The sequence below is a fragment of the Mauremys mutica genome, chromosome 9 (assembly GCF_020497125.1).
Source record: "Mauremys mutica isolate MM-2020 ecotype Southern chromosome 9, ASM2049712v1, whole genome shotgun sequence".
NCBI lineage: Eukaryota > Metazoa > Chordata > Testudines > Geoemydidae > Mauremys > Mauremys mutica.
In genome coordinates, this window is record NC_059080.1 from 49,482,554 (window position 1) to 49,500,591 (window position 18,038).

General features: G+C 49.3%; 1 protein-coding gene across 1 annotated transcript in view; it reads left to right on the top strand.

Annotated features, from left to right (window-relative positions):
• Nucleotides 1-3,936: 3,936 nt before the first annotated feature.
• LOC123377558 (galactose-3-O-sulfotransferase 2-like) overlaps nucleotides 3,937-18,038 on the top strand; it is a 54,754-nt gene continuing 40,652 nt past the window's right edge. The window contains exons 1-2 of the mRNA XM_045030604.1: nucleotides 3,937-4,036; nucleotides 4,097-4,228. Of these exons, the coding sequence (XP_044886539.1) occupies nucleotides 3,937-4,036; nucleotides 4,097-4,228 (232 nt within the window). The remainder of the gene's footprint in view (nucleotides 4,037-4,096; nucleotides 4,229-18,038) is intronic.

The following is an 18,038-nucleotide window of genomic DNA, read 5'->3' on the forward strand; positions in this document are numbered from 1 at the left end:
AAGGGACTATTCTCGGTAAGTGCCCAATCAAGAAACACTTGGGTGACAATGAACTTTGGGAGACACCAATCCACATCTGAGCTTTCCTGGGAATGTTCAAACTAACGTAAACAATGCAAAGAACTGAGTCATGCATGGACATGTGACTTGCCCATGTGACTCCAAATTCCATCTTGCTGTGATTTTCCACAGTCAGAACAAAGGGGTGTCCTTCCACGGGCAGAGAATATAAAAGGTACTGAAAACCCCTCCATCTTGTCTTCAATCATACTTCTTACTTCTGGAGGAACCTTGCTGCAAACTGAAGCTCTGAATGACCCATCCCAGCTGTGGATGTACTCCAGAGACTTGATTTGAACCTGCAGTTTACTCCATCACTGCTACAAGCCTGAAGCAAGAACTTTGCCATTACTGTATGTAATTGATTCCATTTAACCAATTTTAGCTCTCATGTATATCTTCTTCTTCGAGTGATTGCTCATGTGTATTCCACAATAGGTGTGCGTGCTCGCCACGTGCACCGGTGCCGGAAGTTTTTCCCCTAGAAGTACCCATGGGGGGGAAGCGCCCCCTGCAACCTCTGGAGTGGCACCTCCCTGGTGCAGTATATGGGGAGCTGTGCACTCCCCCCCACCCTCAGTTCCTTCTTGCCGCCAGTGAAGGTGTGTCGGAACTGCTCTGCTCCAGCTTTGCTGTAGCTCGTCCCCAGAACTGTTCATTCATTTAGAACCTGTAGTTAGTTACTGTAGTTAGTTTAGTTAGTCAGTGAGCCTGAGCCGGGGCAAGCCCCGAGCCCCGGGATTTAAGTTGTGTGGTTCTTGTCGGCGTTCTATGTCAAGAAGCGACCTGCACACAGACTTTTTGTGCTGCTTGGGAGAAACCCATATCAACGAGAGGTGCAAGATTTGCAAATCGTTTAAGCCTTGGACCAAAAGAGAAAGGGACATTAGGCTTTGAGCCATTCTGATGGAGTCGGCACTGACCCTGACACCAGCACGCCTCTCTGAGCCGGTACCGCAGTGTCAGTATGTGGTGATCCGCCAGTACCATTGACCAGTCAGCACCGCTCCCCATCCACAGGGCATGCCAAGAGGGCCAAGAAGACTCCCTCTTTGCAGCGGCACCGAGGGAAGTCTGGGACAGAGGCTAGGCCCATGTCGGGCAGTCCTCGATCCCCACCGGGCCCTAGGCCTCCAACTCACGTAGAGCGGAGTAGCCCAGCCCCTTCGGAACAGGCCTCTCCAGATGCCGTCCATGCCTGAAGCCCTCCAAGTGGCCTGGGATGTCTTGTACATGCCTGTGCCCAGAGTGCTGCCGATGTCGGCCCCATGCTCCAGAGGCAAGCCTCCGCTGGGATCTCCGCAGTCAGCCCCGGCTCGGTACCAGTCTTGGTCAAGGGAACATTCCCGATGCCGATCACCGCTCAGTGTCTGCTCGGGGCAGAGTCCACATGAATCGCCCTCGATGCCGACCAGACTCTTGGGCTGGGTTCCGTCCGACACCAGTCCTCCTCAGAGAGCGGATATCGACGGGACCGCAGTGGACGTCGTTGTCAGGATGCTCATCCTCGGTACTGTGCCCGGAGTCTGACCAGGTAGTGGGTCGTCCGGTGCTGGCCAACACCCAAAGCACTGCGCCAGCCTCTTTGCCCCACCCGGAGGAGGTGATTGCAGCCCCGCCTCCCTCCATCCCGCAGGAGGACTTCAGGGCCCACCAAGAGCTCTTAAAGAGGGTGGCAGCAAGTCTCCACCTCCAGGCAGAGGAGATGGAGGAGCCCTCGGACTCCTTGTTCAATGTGTTGTCCCCATCGGCACCAGGTAGGGTGGCCTTGCCGCTCCATGAAGGAGTGGCTAAAATTTCAAATGCCCTGTGACAAACACCGGCCTTGTTGGCCCCTATATCAAAAAAGGCAGAACGCAAGTACTTTGTACCCACTAAAGGGCATGAGTACCTATATACCCACTCAGCGCCCCCCAACTCCCTGGTGGTCGAGTTGGTCAACCACAGGGAACAACAGGGTCAGCTAGCCCTTACCCTAAAGAACAAAGACTCTCAGAGGCTGGACTCTTTCGGAAGAAATATTTATTCATCTTTGAGCTTCCAGTTACGAGTGGCAAACCATCAGGCCCTCTTGGGTCGGTATGAATTTAATCTGTTGGGCTCCCTGCCTAAATTTGAGGTCTCTCTCCAGGAGTGTGATAAGAAGGAGTTCAGGGCACTGGTGGAGGAAGGGGCAATGGCAGCTCGGGCTTCCCTGCAGGCTGCCTCGGATGCTGCAGACATGGCCGCATGTTCAATGGCCTCCGCGGTGTCCATGAGACGGGTGTCATGGCTCCTGCTCTCCGGGCTCTCCAGTGAGATGCAGTCTTCCATGCAGGATCTCCTGTTTGATGGGAAAGCTCTGTTCACAGAGGAAACAGATACAAGGCTGCATGGCACGAAGGACTCCCGCATGACCCTCCAGACTCTGGGTCTCTGTGTCCTGGCTCCAGCAAAACCTAAGTTCAAGCCGCAGCAGACTCCAACCCCAGCCACCCTCCCAAAGTATGAGGCCACCCATAAGCAGCAATGGGACTATAAGAGACGCCCTCACAGGCAGTCTTGGCCTGTCCCGCAGCCTGGACCCTCCAAGGGCAAGGAGGCGGGGAAAAGGCAATTTTGATGGGAGGCTCAGGGGCAACCCACCAGTCCTCATCAGGGATCCAACCCCAATAAAGCTTCCCTTCTCCAGCCAGTTGTGTGCTTTCCCCCTGGAATGGTCTCGGCTCACTTCGGACTGATGGGGCCTCAACACCATCTCCTGGGGTTACAACCTACAGTTTACTTCCTCCCCACCCAACCACCTCCCACCCCCATCTCTCCTGGGGGACCCCTTGCATGAAGCTTTGCTCAAGCAGGAGAGTGGGGCAGCTCCTAGGACTAGGAGCGATAGAGGCGGTGCCCGAGGAGTTCATGGGCAAGGGATACTACTCCTGTTATTTCCTTATCCCAAAGGCCAAAGGGGGTCTCAGGCTCATGCTGGACCTAAGGGGTCTGAACCAGCACATGGTGAAGCTCAAGTTCCACATGGTCTCCCTGGCCTCCATCATCCCCTCCCTGGATCCCAGGGACTGGTATGCTGCCCTTGATCTACAGGACGCATACTTCCATATCCACATATTTGAGGGGCACAGGCGCTTCCTTCATTTTGTGGTGGGACAGAATCATTACCAATTTACGATCCTCTCATTTGGGCTGTCCACTGCCCCAGAGTGTTTACAAAATGCATGTTGGTGGTAGTGGCCTACCTCAGACAGTGGGTACAGATATTTCCCTATCTGGACGATTGGCTTGTCAAGGGCACCTCCCGGTCACAGGTGAGGGATCACATGGCGCTCCTCGTCCATGTGATCCACGTGCACCGCCTTGGGCCTACTGGTAAACAACACCAAGTTCACGTTAGTCCCGGTCCAACGGATAGAGTTTATTGGGGCGCTCCTGGACGCAGAGTCAGCCAAGGCCTCCCTCCTGCCAGGCAGGTTCGAGACCCTGAAAGGTCTCATCGACTCGGTCACAAGGTTCCCGGTGACAACAGCCAGGGTTTGCCTGCAGCTCTTGGGTCATATGTCGGCATGCATGTACGTGGTCTGTCACACCAGACTCAGGATGAGGCCCCTCCAGCTCTGGTTGGCCTCAAATTTCTCCCAGGCCACAGACAGGATGGACAAGGTCCTCACCATGCCGGATGCTGTGATTACCTCCCTGCGATGGTGGTCCACCTTGAACAACATGCTCCAAGGTGTCCCATTCAGGGACAGGGCCCCGTTGCTGGAGCTGGTGTCCAATGCGTCGGACCTCGGTTGAGGGACCCATGTGGGGAGCTTTCAGACACAAGGCCTGTGGCCGACTCAGGACCTGATTAGATACCTACACATAAACATCAAGGATCTCAGAGCGATGCGGCTGGCATGTATGGCCTTCCACTTGCACCTGGAGGGCAAGGTAGTCAGGGTCCTCATGGACAAAACAGCCTCGTTGTTCTATATCAACAGGCAAGGTGGGGCCTGCTCCTCTGCCCTCTGCCTCGAAGCCCTCAGGCTGTGGGACTTCTGTATAGCCCACGACATCCACCTGAAGGCTTTCTACTTACTGGGCGCCCGCAACGAGAGGGAGAATCGCTTGAGCAGGGACTTCTCCTCGCAACACGAGTGGTCTCTCCACCTGGAAGTGGCCCACCGACTCTTCAAAGGTGGGGAAATCCCCAGGTGGACCTATTCGCGACTCGGCAGAACCAGCGATGCCCCTGGTTCTGTTCCCGGGCGGGCCTAGGGAGGGGCGCTATCTCCGATACCTTTCTCCTGTCCTGGTCAGGCTGGCTTCTCTACACCTTCCCCCCGTTCCCTCTAATCAGCAGGGTCCTGGAGAAGATAAAGTTGGACAAGGCCCGAGTCCTTGGCCATTATCTTTGAAAAATCATGGCGATAGGGGGAGGTCCCGGATGACTGGAAAAAAGCTAATGTAGTGCCCATCTTTAAAAAAGGGAAGAAGGAAGATCCAGGGAACTACAGGCCAGTCAGTCTCACCTCAGTCCCTGGAAAAATCATGGAACAGGTCCTCAAGGAATCAATTCTGAACCACTTAAAGGAGGGGAAAGTGATCAGGAACAGTCAGCATGGATTCACCAAGGGCAAGTCATGCCTGACTAACCTAATTGCCTTCTATGATGAGATAACTGGTTCTGTGGATGAGGGGAAAGCAGTGGATGTGCTATTTCTGGACTTTAGCAAAGCTTTTGATACAGTCTCCCACAGTATTCTTGCCAGCAAGTTAAAGAAGTCTGGGCTGGATGAATGGACGGTAAGGTGGATAGAAAACTGGCTAGATGGTCGGGCTCAACGGGTAGTGATCAATGGTCCCATGTCTAGTTGGCTGCCGGTATCAAGTGGAGTGCCCCAAGGGTCGGTGCTGGGGCCGGTTTTGTTCAATATCTTCATTAACGATCTGGAGGATGGTGTGGACTTCACCCTTAGCAAGTTTGCAGATGACAGTAAACTGGGAGGAGTGGTTGATACGCTGGAGGGTAGGGATAGGATACAGAGGGACCTAGACAAATTAGAGGATTCGGCCAAAAGAAACCTGATGAGGTTCAACAAGGACAAGTGCAGAGTCCTGCACTTAGGACGGCAGAATCCCATGCACTGCTACAGACTAGGGACTGGGCAGCAGTTCTGCAGAAAAGGACCTAGGGGTTACGGTGGACGAAAAGCTGAATATGAGTCAACAGTGTGCCCTTGTTGCCAAGAAGGCTAATGGCATTTTGGGTTGTATAAGTAGGGGCATTTCCAGGAGATCGAGGGATGTGATCATTCCCCTCTATTCAGCACTGGTGAGGCCTCATTTGGAGTACTGTGTCCAGTTTTGGGCCCCACACTACAAGAAGGATGTGGATAAATTGGAGAGAGTCCAGCGGAGGGCAATAAAAATGATTAGGGGGCTGGAGCACATGACTTATGAGGAGAGGCTGAGGGAACTGGGATTGTTTAGCCTGCAGAAGAGAAGAATGAGGGGGGATTTGATAGCTGCTTTCAACTACCTGAAAGGGGGTTCCAAAGAGGATGGATCTAGACTGTTCTCAGTGGTAGAAGATGACAGAACAAGGAGTAATGGTCTCAAGTTGCAGAGGGGGAGGTTTAGGTTGGACATTAGAAAAAACTTTTTCACTAGTAGGGTGGTGAAGAACTGGAATGGGTTGCCTAGGGAGGTGGTGGAATCTCCTTCCTTGGAGGTTTTTAAGGTCAGGCTTGACAAAGCCCTGGCTGGGATGATTTAGTTGGGTTTGGTCCTGCTTTGAGCAGGGGGTTGGACTAGATGACCTCCTGAGGTCCCTTCCAACCCTGAGATTCTATGATTCTATGATTCCTCCTGATTCCCCCGCCTGAGGGGTCCCGTTCTCAGTACCTACAAGCTCTGTTTTAGACCGTGTTCCTGTCATCTAATAAACCTCTGTTTTACTGGCTGGCTGAGAGTCACGTCTGACTGTGAAGTGGGAGTGCAGGACTCTCTGGCTTTCCCAGGACCCCGCCTGGGCTGACTCGCTGTGGGAAGCGCACAGAGGGGCATATGCTGAATGCTCCTAGGAGAGACCCAGGAAGGTGAAGCCATGTGAGCTTCTTGCCCTGAAGACAGTCTGCTCCAAGGGAGAGGAGGCTCCCCAAAGTCCTGACTGGCTTTGTGGGGAGCAGTTCCAAAGCATTGCCCGGGGACTCCGTGACACCCCCACAGCTCCCCACCACGGTGGCAGGAGGGGATCCACAGCTCCTCACCACCATGATGGGGCAGGGGGATCCCCGCAGCTCCCCAGCTACTGCAGGAGGACAGGGGGATCCCCACAGCTCCCTGCCAGCTGCGGCTTGGCATGGGGATACCCACAGCTCCTGCAGCTCCTCAGCCACTGCTACGGGGCAGTGGGACCCCCGCAGCTCCTTAGCCACCACAATGGGGCAGGGGGACCCCTGCAGCTCCCCAGCTGCTGTGGCGGGGCATGGGATCCCCACAGCTCCCTGCCACTCACGGTGGGGAAGAGGGACTCTAGCAACTCCCTGGCCGCCATGGTGGGGCAAGGGGACCCCTGCAGCTCCCAGGTCCCTGTTGCAGGGCAGGGGGGACCCCATGCTAGTATATATAGGCTTGTTTGTCAGCCTGAGATAGAATTTTGGGTTTGACTTTTTGATACTCTTATATCTTATAATAATATGTGTGAACAAAGAACTAAGACACTGTCTGTGTTGCTTCTCCTTAGCCAGATGGGTTTGTTAGTATAATGGAAAGAGATAAGGGACAGAGCAGTTAAAGTGTTACTATCCCAAGTCAAGGTGAAGCAACCAGTCGGGAGGGGCAAAGGGGATCTGGGGGGAGGTAAAACACTAAAAGGCCAGAGAAATGCCTGTCCCTGACCATAGCACAACCTCACTCCTCCCATTGGCTAAAAAAGAGATCGGGTGAAGACCCATGACCCCCCATAATGGAACATGACCATAAATTGTAAGGGGTGGAACTGTGGGCGTACATTGCCGGTATATTTGGGCCTGCTAAGAAGGAGAAGGTGGGAATGGGGACACAGGCAATGTTCTCATAGAATCATAGAATTCAAGATCAGAAGGGACCATTATGATCATCTAGTCTGACCTCCTGCAAGATGCAGGCCACATAAGCCGATCCACCCACTCCTTAAGCAAGTGACCCCTGCCCCATGCTTCGGAGGAAGGCGAAAAACCTCCAGGGCCACTGCCAATCTACCCTGGAGGATTCTGCGGCATCAGAGCTGGGAAGGGACACTGGGAAACAAGGCTCTGCAGCGTCAGGCTTATGGTACACATGCTTGCTGGAAACTAACCCCAATAAATATTGCATTGCCTGCACTTCGGACTTCTGGTCTTCTGCTTTCTGTCTGTGTGACAAGAACCAGGGGAGAGAGTGAAGGGAAAGCCCTCTAACATCTTGCAGCTCCCCACTGCAGGGGGCAGGGAAACCCTGGAGCTCTGAGCCCCCACAGGTGGTGGGGGCCCCGGAGCTCCCAGCCCCTTCCTATTTTACCATGGATATTTTTAGTAAAAGTGAGGGACAGGTCACAGGCTTCCGTGAATTTTTCTTTATTGCCCGTGACCTGTCCCTGATTTTTACTGAAAATATCCATGACAAAAAACTTAGCCTTATTCATTACCTATATTTTCTATTCCCCTGTTCCTGGGTAACACCAGGTCAATTTGAGGGATCTGGCCATTTTCATCAGGGTTTGGGTTTGCCCATTGCTCCTGGAGACTGTTAGTCTCAGGAACCTGCTTTCCTATCAACCCTTCCCCTTTCTTTTGGTACTGGGAGCTAGTGAACCAACCCCCCACCCCACTGAGTTTTAGTAAGGGGCCAACAGTCCCCTTACACATAGAAATAGTTAAAGCCATTCATTGTAAGAAAAAGATGCTGTCACTTTGTGAAATCACATCATTTCTTGGTTCATTAAAGACATCTCCAAGTGCCTCATTCTTTGCCACGGCTTTACTAGAGATCCCACAAAACAGCTCATGTTATCAGTGACTCTCAGAATGAGAACGCTTTAATGAGCCAGGAATGCCAACATATTTCACAGAGACGAGGTGGGTGAAGTAATATCTCTTATTGGATCAACTTCTGTTGGTGGAAGTGAAAAGTTTTCGAGCTACACAGAGCCAGACCTGAAGAAGAGGTCTGTGTAGCTCCAAAGCTTGTCTCTCTCACCAACAGAAGTTGGTTGAATAAAATATATTACCACATCTGCACTGTCTCTTAATATCCTGGAACCAGCATGGCTACAACCACACTGCAAACAGGGTATTTCTCTGTAGGGGAAAGGAATTTACAAAGGGAAGTTGCACAGTTCTGTCATGAAGTGTTCTGTCCCTCAGGCTGGTCATTGGGGTGTTTAGAACATGTTACTAAATTTAATTCAGGTTTTGTTTTCACTTTGCAATTTCACAAACTGTTCTGAAGGGATCCTGAAAGGTGCTGAGCACCCTGGTTTTGCACCGTCAAAGTCCTTCAGCACATGCTTAACTTTAAGCACATGAACTGTTTCACTGACTTCATCTCTGCACGAGTGTTTTGTAAGCAGGGCCGTCCTTAGGATTTATGGTGCCCTAGGCAGGATTATTAAACTGGTGCCCCTGTGCCTGTCTTGCTCTTAACAAGACAAACATAAGCTTACACTACTGGAAAACTTGCCACATGCATGTTATTAAAACCAGTTTAACTTAATTAAGCACACTGTAATGCTGATGGACCAGCACTAAAGAAGTAGCACTATAGAAAAAATTCTGATTTGACAGAATGATGCAAATAATATATTTTTTTAATTTGTCAACATTTTATTGGAAATTTCTATGAAGAGGTATTGAAACAAGGATTTATTTTTAATTAAAAGCAATCTTTCTGACTTTTTTGGCTGCAAAATCAGTAATGTCATCGTATGACAAAGACAAAGTGATGTCTTGTTCGATTGCAAGAATAGTAAGACCAGTCAAGTGTTCCTGACTCCTTGTAGAGCGGAGATAGTTTTTAATGGGCTTTAGTTTTGAGAAACTCTGTTCTCCTGATGCTACTGTTACAGGATTTGTCAGTAGAATACGAGTAGCAATGTACACATTAGGATATATGTCAACAAGTTTGCCTTATGAGTAAACTGTACTATGTCCATCATCCATTTTGCATGTGGCAACATTGATGACAGTGTACTCAATTCTTCATACAGTTCAAGTCCATTTAAATCAAAACGATCGCCGTGCTTCAGGAAGCTGTCTAGGTCAGGGGCCCCAATGCAGTACCCGAGGGTGCCATGGCGCCCACAGGGGCCTCTCAGTGCACCTGCGTACTGGCCGGCGGATGAGCATCCGCCGAAATGGCACCGAAATTCGGCGACATTTTGGCAGCGACGCCTCTGGATGACATCGCTTGCCACCAACAAGCATCATCATCCAGAGGTGTCGCCACTGAAATGCTGCCGTAATTCGGCGGCATTTTGGCGGATGCTCATCCACCGCCACGGTCCTTCGTCTGGCGGGTAAAGGTTGGGGACCACTGCTCTATGTTCTTACACTTTGTCGTTAGTTGCTCTTGTTTTCCTATTTCGTTGAATTTAGTCCTGCTCAGCCCACCTACCAGCTGAGTGAATGGAATCCCAGGCCGACAGCGGGTTGAATGGCTCAGCCGGGGTCTCAGCCACCGGCCTGCTCAGCCCACTGCCAGCCTGGGGTTCCTTGAGCCGCTCAGCCCACCGCTGCATGCCATCAAAAATCAGCTCGCGTGCCACCTTTGGCACATGTGCCGTAGGTTGCCGACCCCTGCTCTATACATTAGTAAGGAGATGAGCATATTACAGTTGTTGGAGGGCTCTATTTAGCAGTAACAGGGCTATAGGAAAGTCAGTCAACATTTTTTGTTTCTCTGATGAAAACGGGCCCACTCCCTTCCCCATACCAAACTTGTCACAAATAATTGTCAACAACTTAATTTTCTGTTTTTGGCTAAGATATTGATTTTTTTAAAAAAAAATATTGAAATTGAATTCAGGATTGTTAGCAAGCATTTTTGGTGAACAAATTTGTTAAATGACAATCTAAATGGCGACGCAGTACTGCTTTCATGCTTGGCTCACCCCCCAGCCTGCTGGTCCAACAGCTGCACTAGAGGAGGAGATAGGTAGAAAACTGCAGGACCCCAAAATCCACCTCTTGGTGTGCAGAGTGGCAACAGCAGCAGCAAACCCTCAGGTCCGATCACACACCAGTGGGCACCACTGCCAGCCCAACAGACCATGGTGAAGTTAGCACAGCATCTGATCTCAGGGACGGGGCACCCATGGAGCCACAGCAGCTCATCCTGCCCTGTGCAGCTCCCCCCGGATGAGATGGATCGCTGCCAGCCTGCGGGGGGAGACGCACTCCCCAGCTAGGGTGACCAGATCCAGATGTCTGGATTTTATAGGGCTAGTTCCGATATTTGGGGCTTTGTCTTATATAGGTACCAATTACCCCCATCTAGGATGAACAGACAGCAAATGTGAAAAATCGGGATGGGGTGGGGGGGAATAGGAGCCTATATAAGAAAAAGACCCAAAAATCGGGACTGTCCCTATAAAATGGGACATCTGGTCACCCTACAGGTGAGTTCCTTCCCCCACCCCTTCCCAGAGACCCCAGCAGCCAATCCCCTCCCTCAGACTGTGCTGCATTCAGCTCTCTCTAGGACCCAGCAGCCCTGCTCTTACATGCTCCACTGCTTCCCATCTGTCCGGGCTGGGCAGAGCAGTGCCCCCAGACCTAGTGGTGCCCTAGGCGGCTGCCTGTTCTGCCTATGGCTAAGGACGGCCCTGTTTGTAAGATCGGGGCCTGAGTGCTTTGCACCCTGCCCGACCGAGCCCTTGGAGAGTTCTAAAATTCTATATTGCCAGTTTTTGAAATTGAGCTGAAGATACCGTGTTTTAACCTGATTTATTAAGTTAGTTTCAGTTTAACAGTGAACATGCAAAGCCAGGGCCTTGTCATCTTGTTTAATCCAGCATGGCAGAGACTTCTCCCAGGGAAAAGCATAGTCTAGCACAGTGGTGGGCAACCTGCGGCCCGCAGGCCGCATGCGGCCCATCAGGGTAAGCTGATTGTGGGCCATGAGACATTTTGCGGATGCTGACTGTCCGCAGGCATGGCCCCCCGCAGCTCCCAGTGGCCGCGGTTCGCTGTTCCCAGCCAATGGGAGTTGTGGGAAGCGGTGGCCAGGAAAGGTGAACTGCAGCCACTGGGAGCTGCAGGGGGCCAGGCCTGTGGACAGTCAACGTCCACAAAATGTCTTGCGGCCCTTAATCAGCGTACTCTGATGGGCCGCATGTTGCCCACCACTGGTCTAGCACCTTTCTGAAGCAGAGCCAGCCAGCTCACCCCACAGTGATTCTGGCCCTCTGGGCCAATGAGCATGACATCAGGAGTGGGGCTGAGGCCCTGCACATGCGCCAAACCTCCAATATGGGTGAAAGGAATCCTCTGTGGTTGGTACCACACTGAGCAGAAGTGGCAGCCACCAGTGTGCGGTTGCATATACCCCTGCATCAAACCAAGGAGGAGCTTTTGCATGAATCTCAAGCAGCTACCTGAATCCCACTGCAAAGTAGGTGCAGATTTCCTCTGGCTCTTTCTGGATTGACCTTCCCCTCAGGATCAGTTGGGCTGGTGCATACAGGACTGGGACTACTGTGGACCCCACATGCTCAAGAGTGAGCTTTGTCTTACTAGAGGCAAACATAATACACTGGCTTGATGAGTGTGATCATGTCTTTCGCTAGTGGCTGGTTTACTCTGAGGAGAATAGCATATCGAGTGTGATACAGGAGGGCCAGAGAGCAGTGGGAGAGTGGTAGAGGGGAGATATATAAGCCCTTGGCTAATTAAGGTGTGGTTTCCTGTTGTAAGGATATGTAGCTCGGGGGAACACCCTACACCCCCATGTTCATCCTTATAATATGATTGTGTGGTATTTAATGCAAAGTTTGTCATGTCGGGTGTGTTTGGAAGGCTCATGATGCATTGAGCATTGTTGTTATAGTAATCATTGTTATAGTAATGTTATAGGTTGTAATTTCATGTATATAGTAATGTGGCTGAGAATGTGTCCTCATGGCTTAAAGCAAGCCCAGGCAAAAACTCTCTAGAAGCAAAGGGGCAGCTCACACTTCATCAAGGCATGTATGGGACAAACCCAGCCCAGCCTCACAGGAACAAAGGACACTGGACTAGGCAACAGCAAAGGATCTGTTGGACTCTCGAGTGAGTCACCCCCTCCCGCCCTTTGGTCAGTTTGGGACTGTGATGAGGTAATACTCACCTGACTCTGAAGGCGGGGGGGTGGGGCAAAGCCAAGAGGGAAGAAAGGACATGATAAAAGGGAAAGACGTTTGCCATGCTCTCTCTCTCTCTCTCTCTTCCTCTTCCACCTACATCTATAGACACCACACCAAGCGACTGAAGCGCTGATCAAACAGAGAGCCTGGCTGAAGAGCAACCAGCCAGCTTGTGGTGAGAAGCATCTAAATTTGTAAGGGCACTGAAAGTCTTAAGATCAGCTTAGAATGAGTTTTGCTTTTATTTCATTGGACCAAATCTGACTTCTTATTCTTTGACTTATAACAACTTAAAATCTATCTTTGTAGTTAATAAATGTGTTTGTTTATTCTACCTGAAGCAGTGCGTTTGGTTTGAAGCATGTCAGAGACTCCCCTTGGGATAACAAGCCAGGTACATATCAATTTATTTGTTAAATTGACAAACTATATAAGCTTGCGGTGTCCAGCAGGCATAACTGGACACTGCAAGTTGGAGGTTCCTAAGGTTGTGTCTGGGACTGAGATATTGGCTAGTGTCATTCAGTTGCGCAATCCAAGGATTAGTTTACATGCTAAAGGCTGTGTGTGACCAGCCCAGGAGTGGGGGTTCTCACAGCAGATCAGGGTAAGGCTGGCTCCCAGAGTCAAGGATTGGAGTGACCTAGCAGATCACCAGTCCAGATAACACCAGAGGGGAACGTCACACCTGTAGACTAGGGAGGATTGCTACAGGTTAATTGGAGTACCGGTAGTCAATTAAGGCCCTGTCAGGAACCTAATAAAACCCCCGGCTTCAGGCAATCAAGGTGTGTGAGGAAGGAGAGAGGACTGGAGTTTGGAGGTGTGTTGCTGAGGAACCGAAGGAAGGGAGACTCCCTCCCCCAGTGTCAAGGACCGAGGGTAACCCTACCCAAGGGAGAAGAGGGTAAGAAATCCACAGGGGTTGAGAGGGGCTGGGGATCAGAGTGAGGAGCAAACCCAGACCACTCTCTCGTTTTCCTCTACCACCTTCTCAGGCCACTAGTGGGGCCCTTGGCACCCCAAGATGTCAGACTATACCAAAGGATATCTGTATGATTTCTGTATTCTGTATGGTTTCTGTATTAATGCCATAAGGAGGTGTATGGTAGATAGATTGAATGTAAACTGCCCCCCCATAGTTTAGAGATCCCAAAGTAGTGTTAATTAGAAGGCCTTTTTCTTCTTCTCCCTGTGAGCAGTTTACAAGGCCAAACTGCTAATTGTGTCAGCACATCCTTATCTCAGAAAAGATAAGACCTTGCAACTGTACCTCAAACAGCACACAGAGACTTCCACCCTTCTCCCGTTCTTTATCTTGCTTGTTATGTATGTTATATGGTAAGGGGGTTAAGCAGTTTTGTTATACCATAAGAGTGGTTAAAGTCAAAAGATTTATATGTTGAAATAAAGCTAGGGAATGCATGTGAATGGATATTGTGTGTGAATAGAAGATGAATGGTTAGGAGTGCCAGCCTAAGAGTTACAACTTCACTATCCATCGGCTGAAGAATGTGCTAAGTGGAGATAACCGGATAACCCACGGAGGGCAGACTGGAATCCACCCAACAACCCCAAGGATGGGAGAATCAAAGAACAAGATAACATCTGGCAGCCGTCACAGAGCCATCATGGATTTGCCATCTGCTGATTGATTCAGCAACAGCATGATGAAGCCACCTCCATAGACTGGCATAGGAATAAACTCCTATAAAAATAGACCCTAAAGACTAGGACTTTGAATCTGGTTCTGCAACCACCTCCAGGAGCATCGGCTGTGCATCTGACAAAGACTCAGCTCCACCCTCATGCCCAGGTTACCTGGCCAGTAACTTGGCATGAGCAACCTCTAGGCTAGTAACGATAACAACTTTGCAGAACTTGTATGTGTATGTGTGTGTGAGTAAATGGAATGTAGTAAATATAACTGCCTTCTTGCTTTGCTTCTTTTGTGTGAGTACATGGGATAGAATATTATTGATTACTTGTTTACTGTGCTTCTTTTTGTATTCACAGTAAACGTGGCATTTTGCCTCATCCCCTTTTAAAAGATCCTGTTTGTTTTTATTTTATTGGTATAACAAAGAGCAGGAGCAATGGGTGGCATCTTAGCTCCTCACCAAGAAAAGCGCGGGACCCACCATACCAACATCAGCCATTTTCTCACACTAGGTTCTTACATGGTCACCATCAACATAGCCTTTGAGTGCTTGTTACAGGCTTACAGCTAAAGATATCTCTTCTTTGGGGCCTGCCCCTTCTCCCATCAGCCTGAATGGTGCAGAATCAAGCTCCTAGTGCAAAGGGTGCTGGGCTCTGTTCCTGTTACATTCATGGCATGCACACTGAGGAATTAGATAAAATACTCTTTCTGGAAGGTTGCAATTTCACTCTACTTTATTTCTCAAAATCCAGAACCTTACCATACAAGAACCAAAAATAGAGTGAGACAAAGCAGGCTGCTCCGTAAGACAGAGTCACAACTCACCCCCATCTAACTGACTGCTGAAAGACCCAGACTGCATGTTTCCCTAAAGAGCCCACAGCTGGCAAGCAGAACCAGGAAATCCCCTGAGAATTTGAAGTGTTAGATTATAATTTTAGCCTTTTTCCAATGACAGCCATTGTGTGTAGCAATCATACAGCACATAGTTAGAGGTAATCTGTTTGGAGGGAACAGTACACTTTTGCTGGTGCTATCCCAGAGAGTGTGTGAGAAGCAGGCTGTGGCGGGGTGTGTGTGTATGTGTCTTGCTGCTGGCCAGCCTGGCTCACTCCGGGCTCAGCTCCAGCCCAGACTTTAAAAAGGGGAAGAAGGAGAATCTGGGGAACTACAGCCTCACCTCTGTCCCCAAAAAAATCACGAAGCAGGTCCTGAAGTAATCCATTTTGAAGCACTTGAAGGAGAGGAAGGTGATCAGGAACAGTCAATATGGATTCACCAAGGGCAAGTCATGCCTGACCAACATGATTGCCTTCTATGATGAAATAACTGGCTCCGTGTATATAGGGAAAGCGGTGAACGTGATAAACTTTGATTTCAACAAAGCTTTTGAGATGGTCTCCCACAGTATTCTTGCCAGCAAGTTAAGGAAGTATGGATTGGATGAATGGACCATAAGGTGGATAGAAAGCTGGCTAGATCATTGGGCTCAATGGATAGTGATCAATGGCTCGATGTCTAGTTGGCAGATGGTATCAAGCAGAGTGCCCCAGGGGTCAGTCCTGGGGACAGTTTTGTTCAACATCTTCAATAATGATCTGGATGATGGGATGGATTGCAGGCTCAGCACGTTCGTGGATGACACTAAGCTGGGGGGAGAGGTAGATACGCTGGAGGGCAGAGATAGGGTCCAGAGTGACCTAGACATATTGGAGGATTGGGTCAAAAGAAATCTGAGGAAGTTCAACAAGGACAAGTGCAGAGTCCTGAGCTTAGGATGGAAGAATCCCATGCACTGCTACAGGCTGGGGACAGACTGGCTAAGCAGCAGTTCTGCAGAAAAGGACCTAGGGATTACAGTGGACAAGAAGCTGGATATGAGTCAACAGTGTGCCCTTGTTGTCAAGAAGGCTAATGGCATATTGGGCTGCATTAGTAGGAGCATTGCCAACAGATTGAGGGAAGTGATTATTCCCCTCTATTGGGCACTGGTGAGGCCACATTTGGAGTACTGTGTCCAGTTTTGGGCCCCACACTACAAGAAGGATGTGGACAAATTGGAGAGAGTTCATTGGAGGGCAACAAAAATGATTAGGTGCCTGGGGCACATGACTTATGAGGAGAGGCTGAGGGAACTGGGGTTATTTAGTCTGCAGAAGAGAAGAGTGAAGGGGGATTTGATAGCTGCTTTCAACTGCCTGAAGGGAGGTTCCAAAGAGGATGGATCTAGACTGTTCTCAGTGGTGGCAGATGACAGAACAAGGAGCAATGGTCTCAAGTTGCAGTGGGGAGGTCTAGAATGGATATTAGGAACAACTATTTCACTAGGAGGGTGGTGAAGCACCAGAATGGGTTGCCTAAGGAGGTGGTAGAATCTCCATCCTTAGAGGTTTTTAAGGCCCGGCTTGACAAAGACCTGGCTGGGATGATTCAGTTGAGGTTGGTCCTGCTTTGAACAGGGGGTTGGATCAGATGACCTCCTGAGGTCTCTTCCAACTGTAATTTTCTTTGATTCTATGATATTTCTTCCAATCCGGACAGTGTGGGGGAGAGAGATGGTGCCGCTTTGCCTTCTCCTCAGTGGCTGTAAACTGTGTAATAACTCACAGATAAGTGACCACACTGGTCTTTCTAAGCAAGCGCATATAGGCTTAAGGTTTGCTGGACAAATAAAAAAATAGAAAAAAAAATTAGTTTGCTGCTCACCTGGAACAATTTAAAAAAAAAACTTTTAGTGAACCAAAAAAGTTGAAAAAATTTCATTTCAAAATGCTGTGTTCAGCCTGAAAGGAAACATTTCATTTCATTGTCAAGGTGTTTTTAAACCTTCTTTAACAATAACATTGAAGTAAAATTTGAAAGTAAAAGTTGTTTTGCGTTGAAACACTGTTTAGAAAATGTTGAGAACAAAACCTTTTGATCTTTTTGGAGTTTGGTTTCCCCAACCAAAATTATTTGGTGAATTCTGCATAAATTTGCTAAATGTTTCAGTTCTCCAAAATCTGCACTCTTCAGCCAAATGAATTGTGCAAAATATTTCACCCAACTCTTGTCAATGGTGCTTGAACCCCCTAAGGAAAACTGTGTGCAGCAGAAGACTGAAATCAGAACTAAGTCTGTCAGGGAGCAGATGTTATCTAAAAGGTGTATGCACTTGTCATCTCATGGGGTCTAAATAGCCCCAGACCTTTGGCTTTTGGGGGCCTGTGTATAAAGTATCTGTGCCAAGTACATGGAAAATCAGCAGCTACAGCATGTGCCTACAGGACAGTTGAGGAGTTTGGGGGTGCCCAGGGATGGGGATGTATGCAAGTCATTCTATCACTACATCACTTTTAAACACAGTCTTCTGCTAATCAGTGTCCTTTGGCCTCTTGATAGGCTGTATTTTAAGCTCACAACCTTGATTCAAACTGGAGCAGAGGTGATCTGAGAGCAGTGATTTCCCTACACCCCCCCTGCATTTTCCCAACACCTCCCACCCAATTTTGTGAACTAGTTACATGCCAATTTAGTGACTGTTTGGCAATTTGAATTGAAATTGAAATATTAATACACACTTTAAAAGCATACACAGTGTATCTGAAAAAGTATAATAGATTTGAAAAGTATGAACATAGACTAGCTTCCTTATACAGCTGCTGTTTTTTATGACAATGTCAGTGCATTCATTTTGGTGATGTTGGCCAACCTAATAATTTCAAATGATGATTTGTAAGCAAAGTCTAAATGAGCTCTCCCTGACAGCTAGTGATGATGGGGGCTGGGGAGAAAGGCTTCAGGACCAGATTGTATTTACATTCACACCTAATCTAGGTATCCAGCAAACAGAGCTGTGTTGCCCAAGTGATAGATTTTGGCTGGGGTTGGGTTACAAATCACTTGAATGCGGGGAGTGGGGGAGTGAAATGTTGTTCTTATTGTATGAGTAAAGGGCAGTAGAACTGTACTTAGCCTGTGCTGATTGAGGGCATCGAGAGA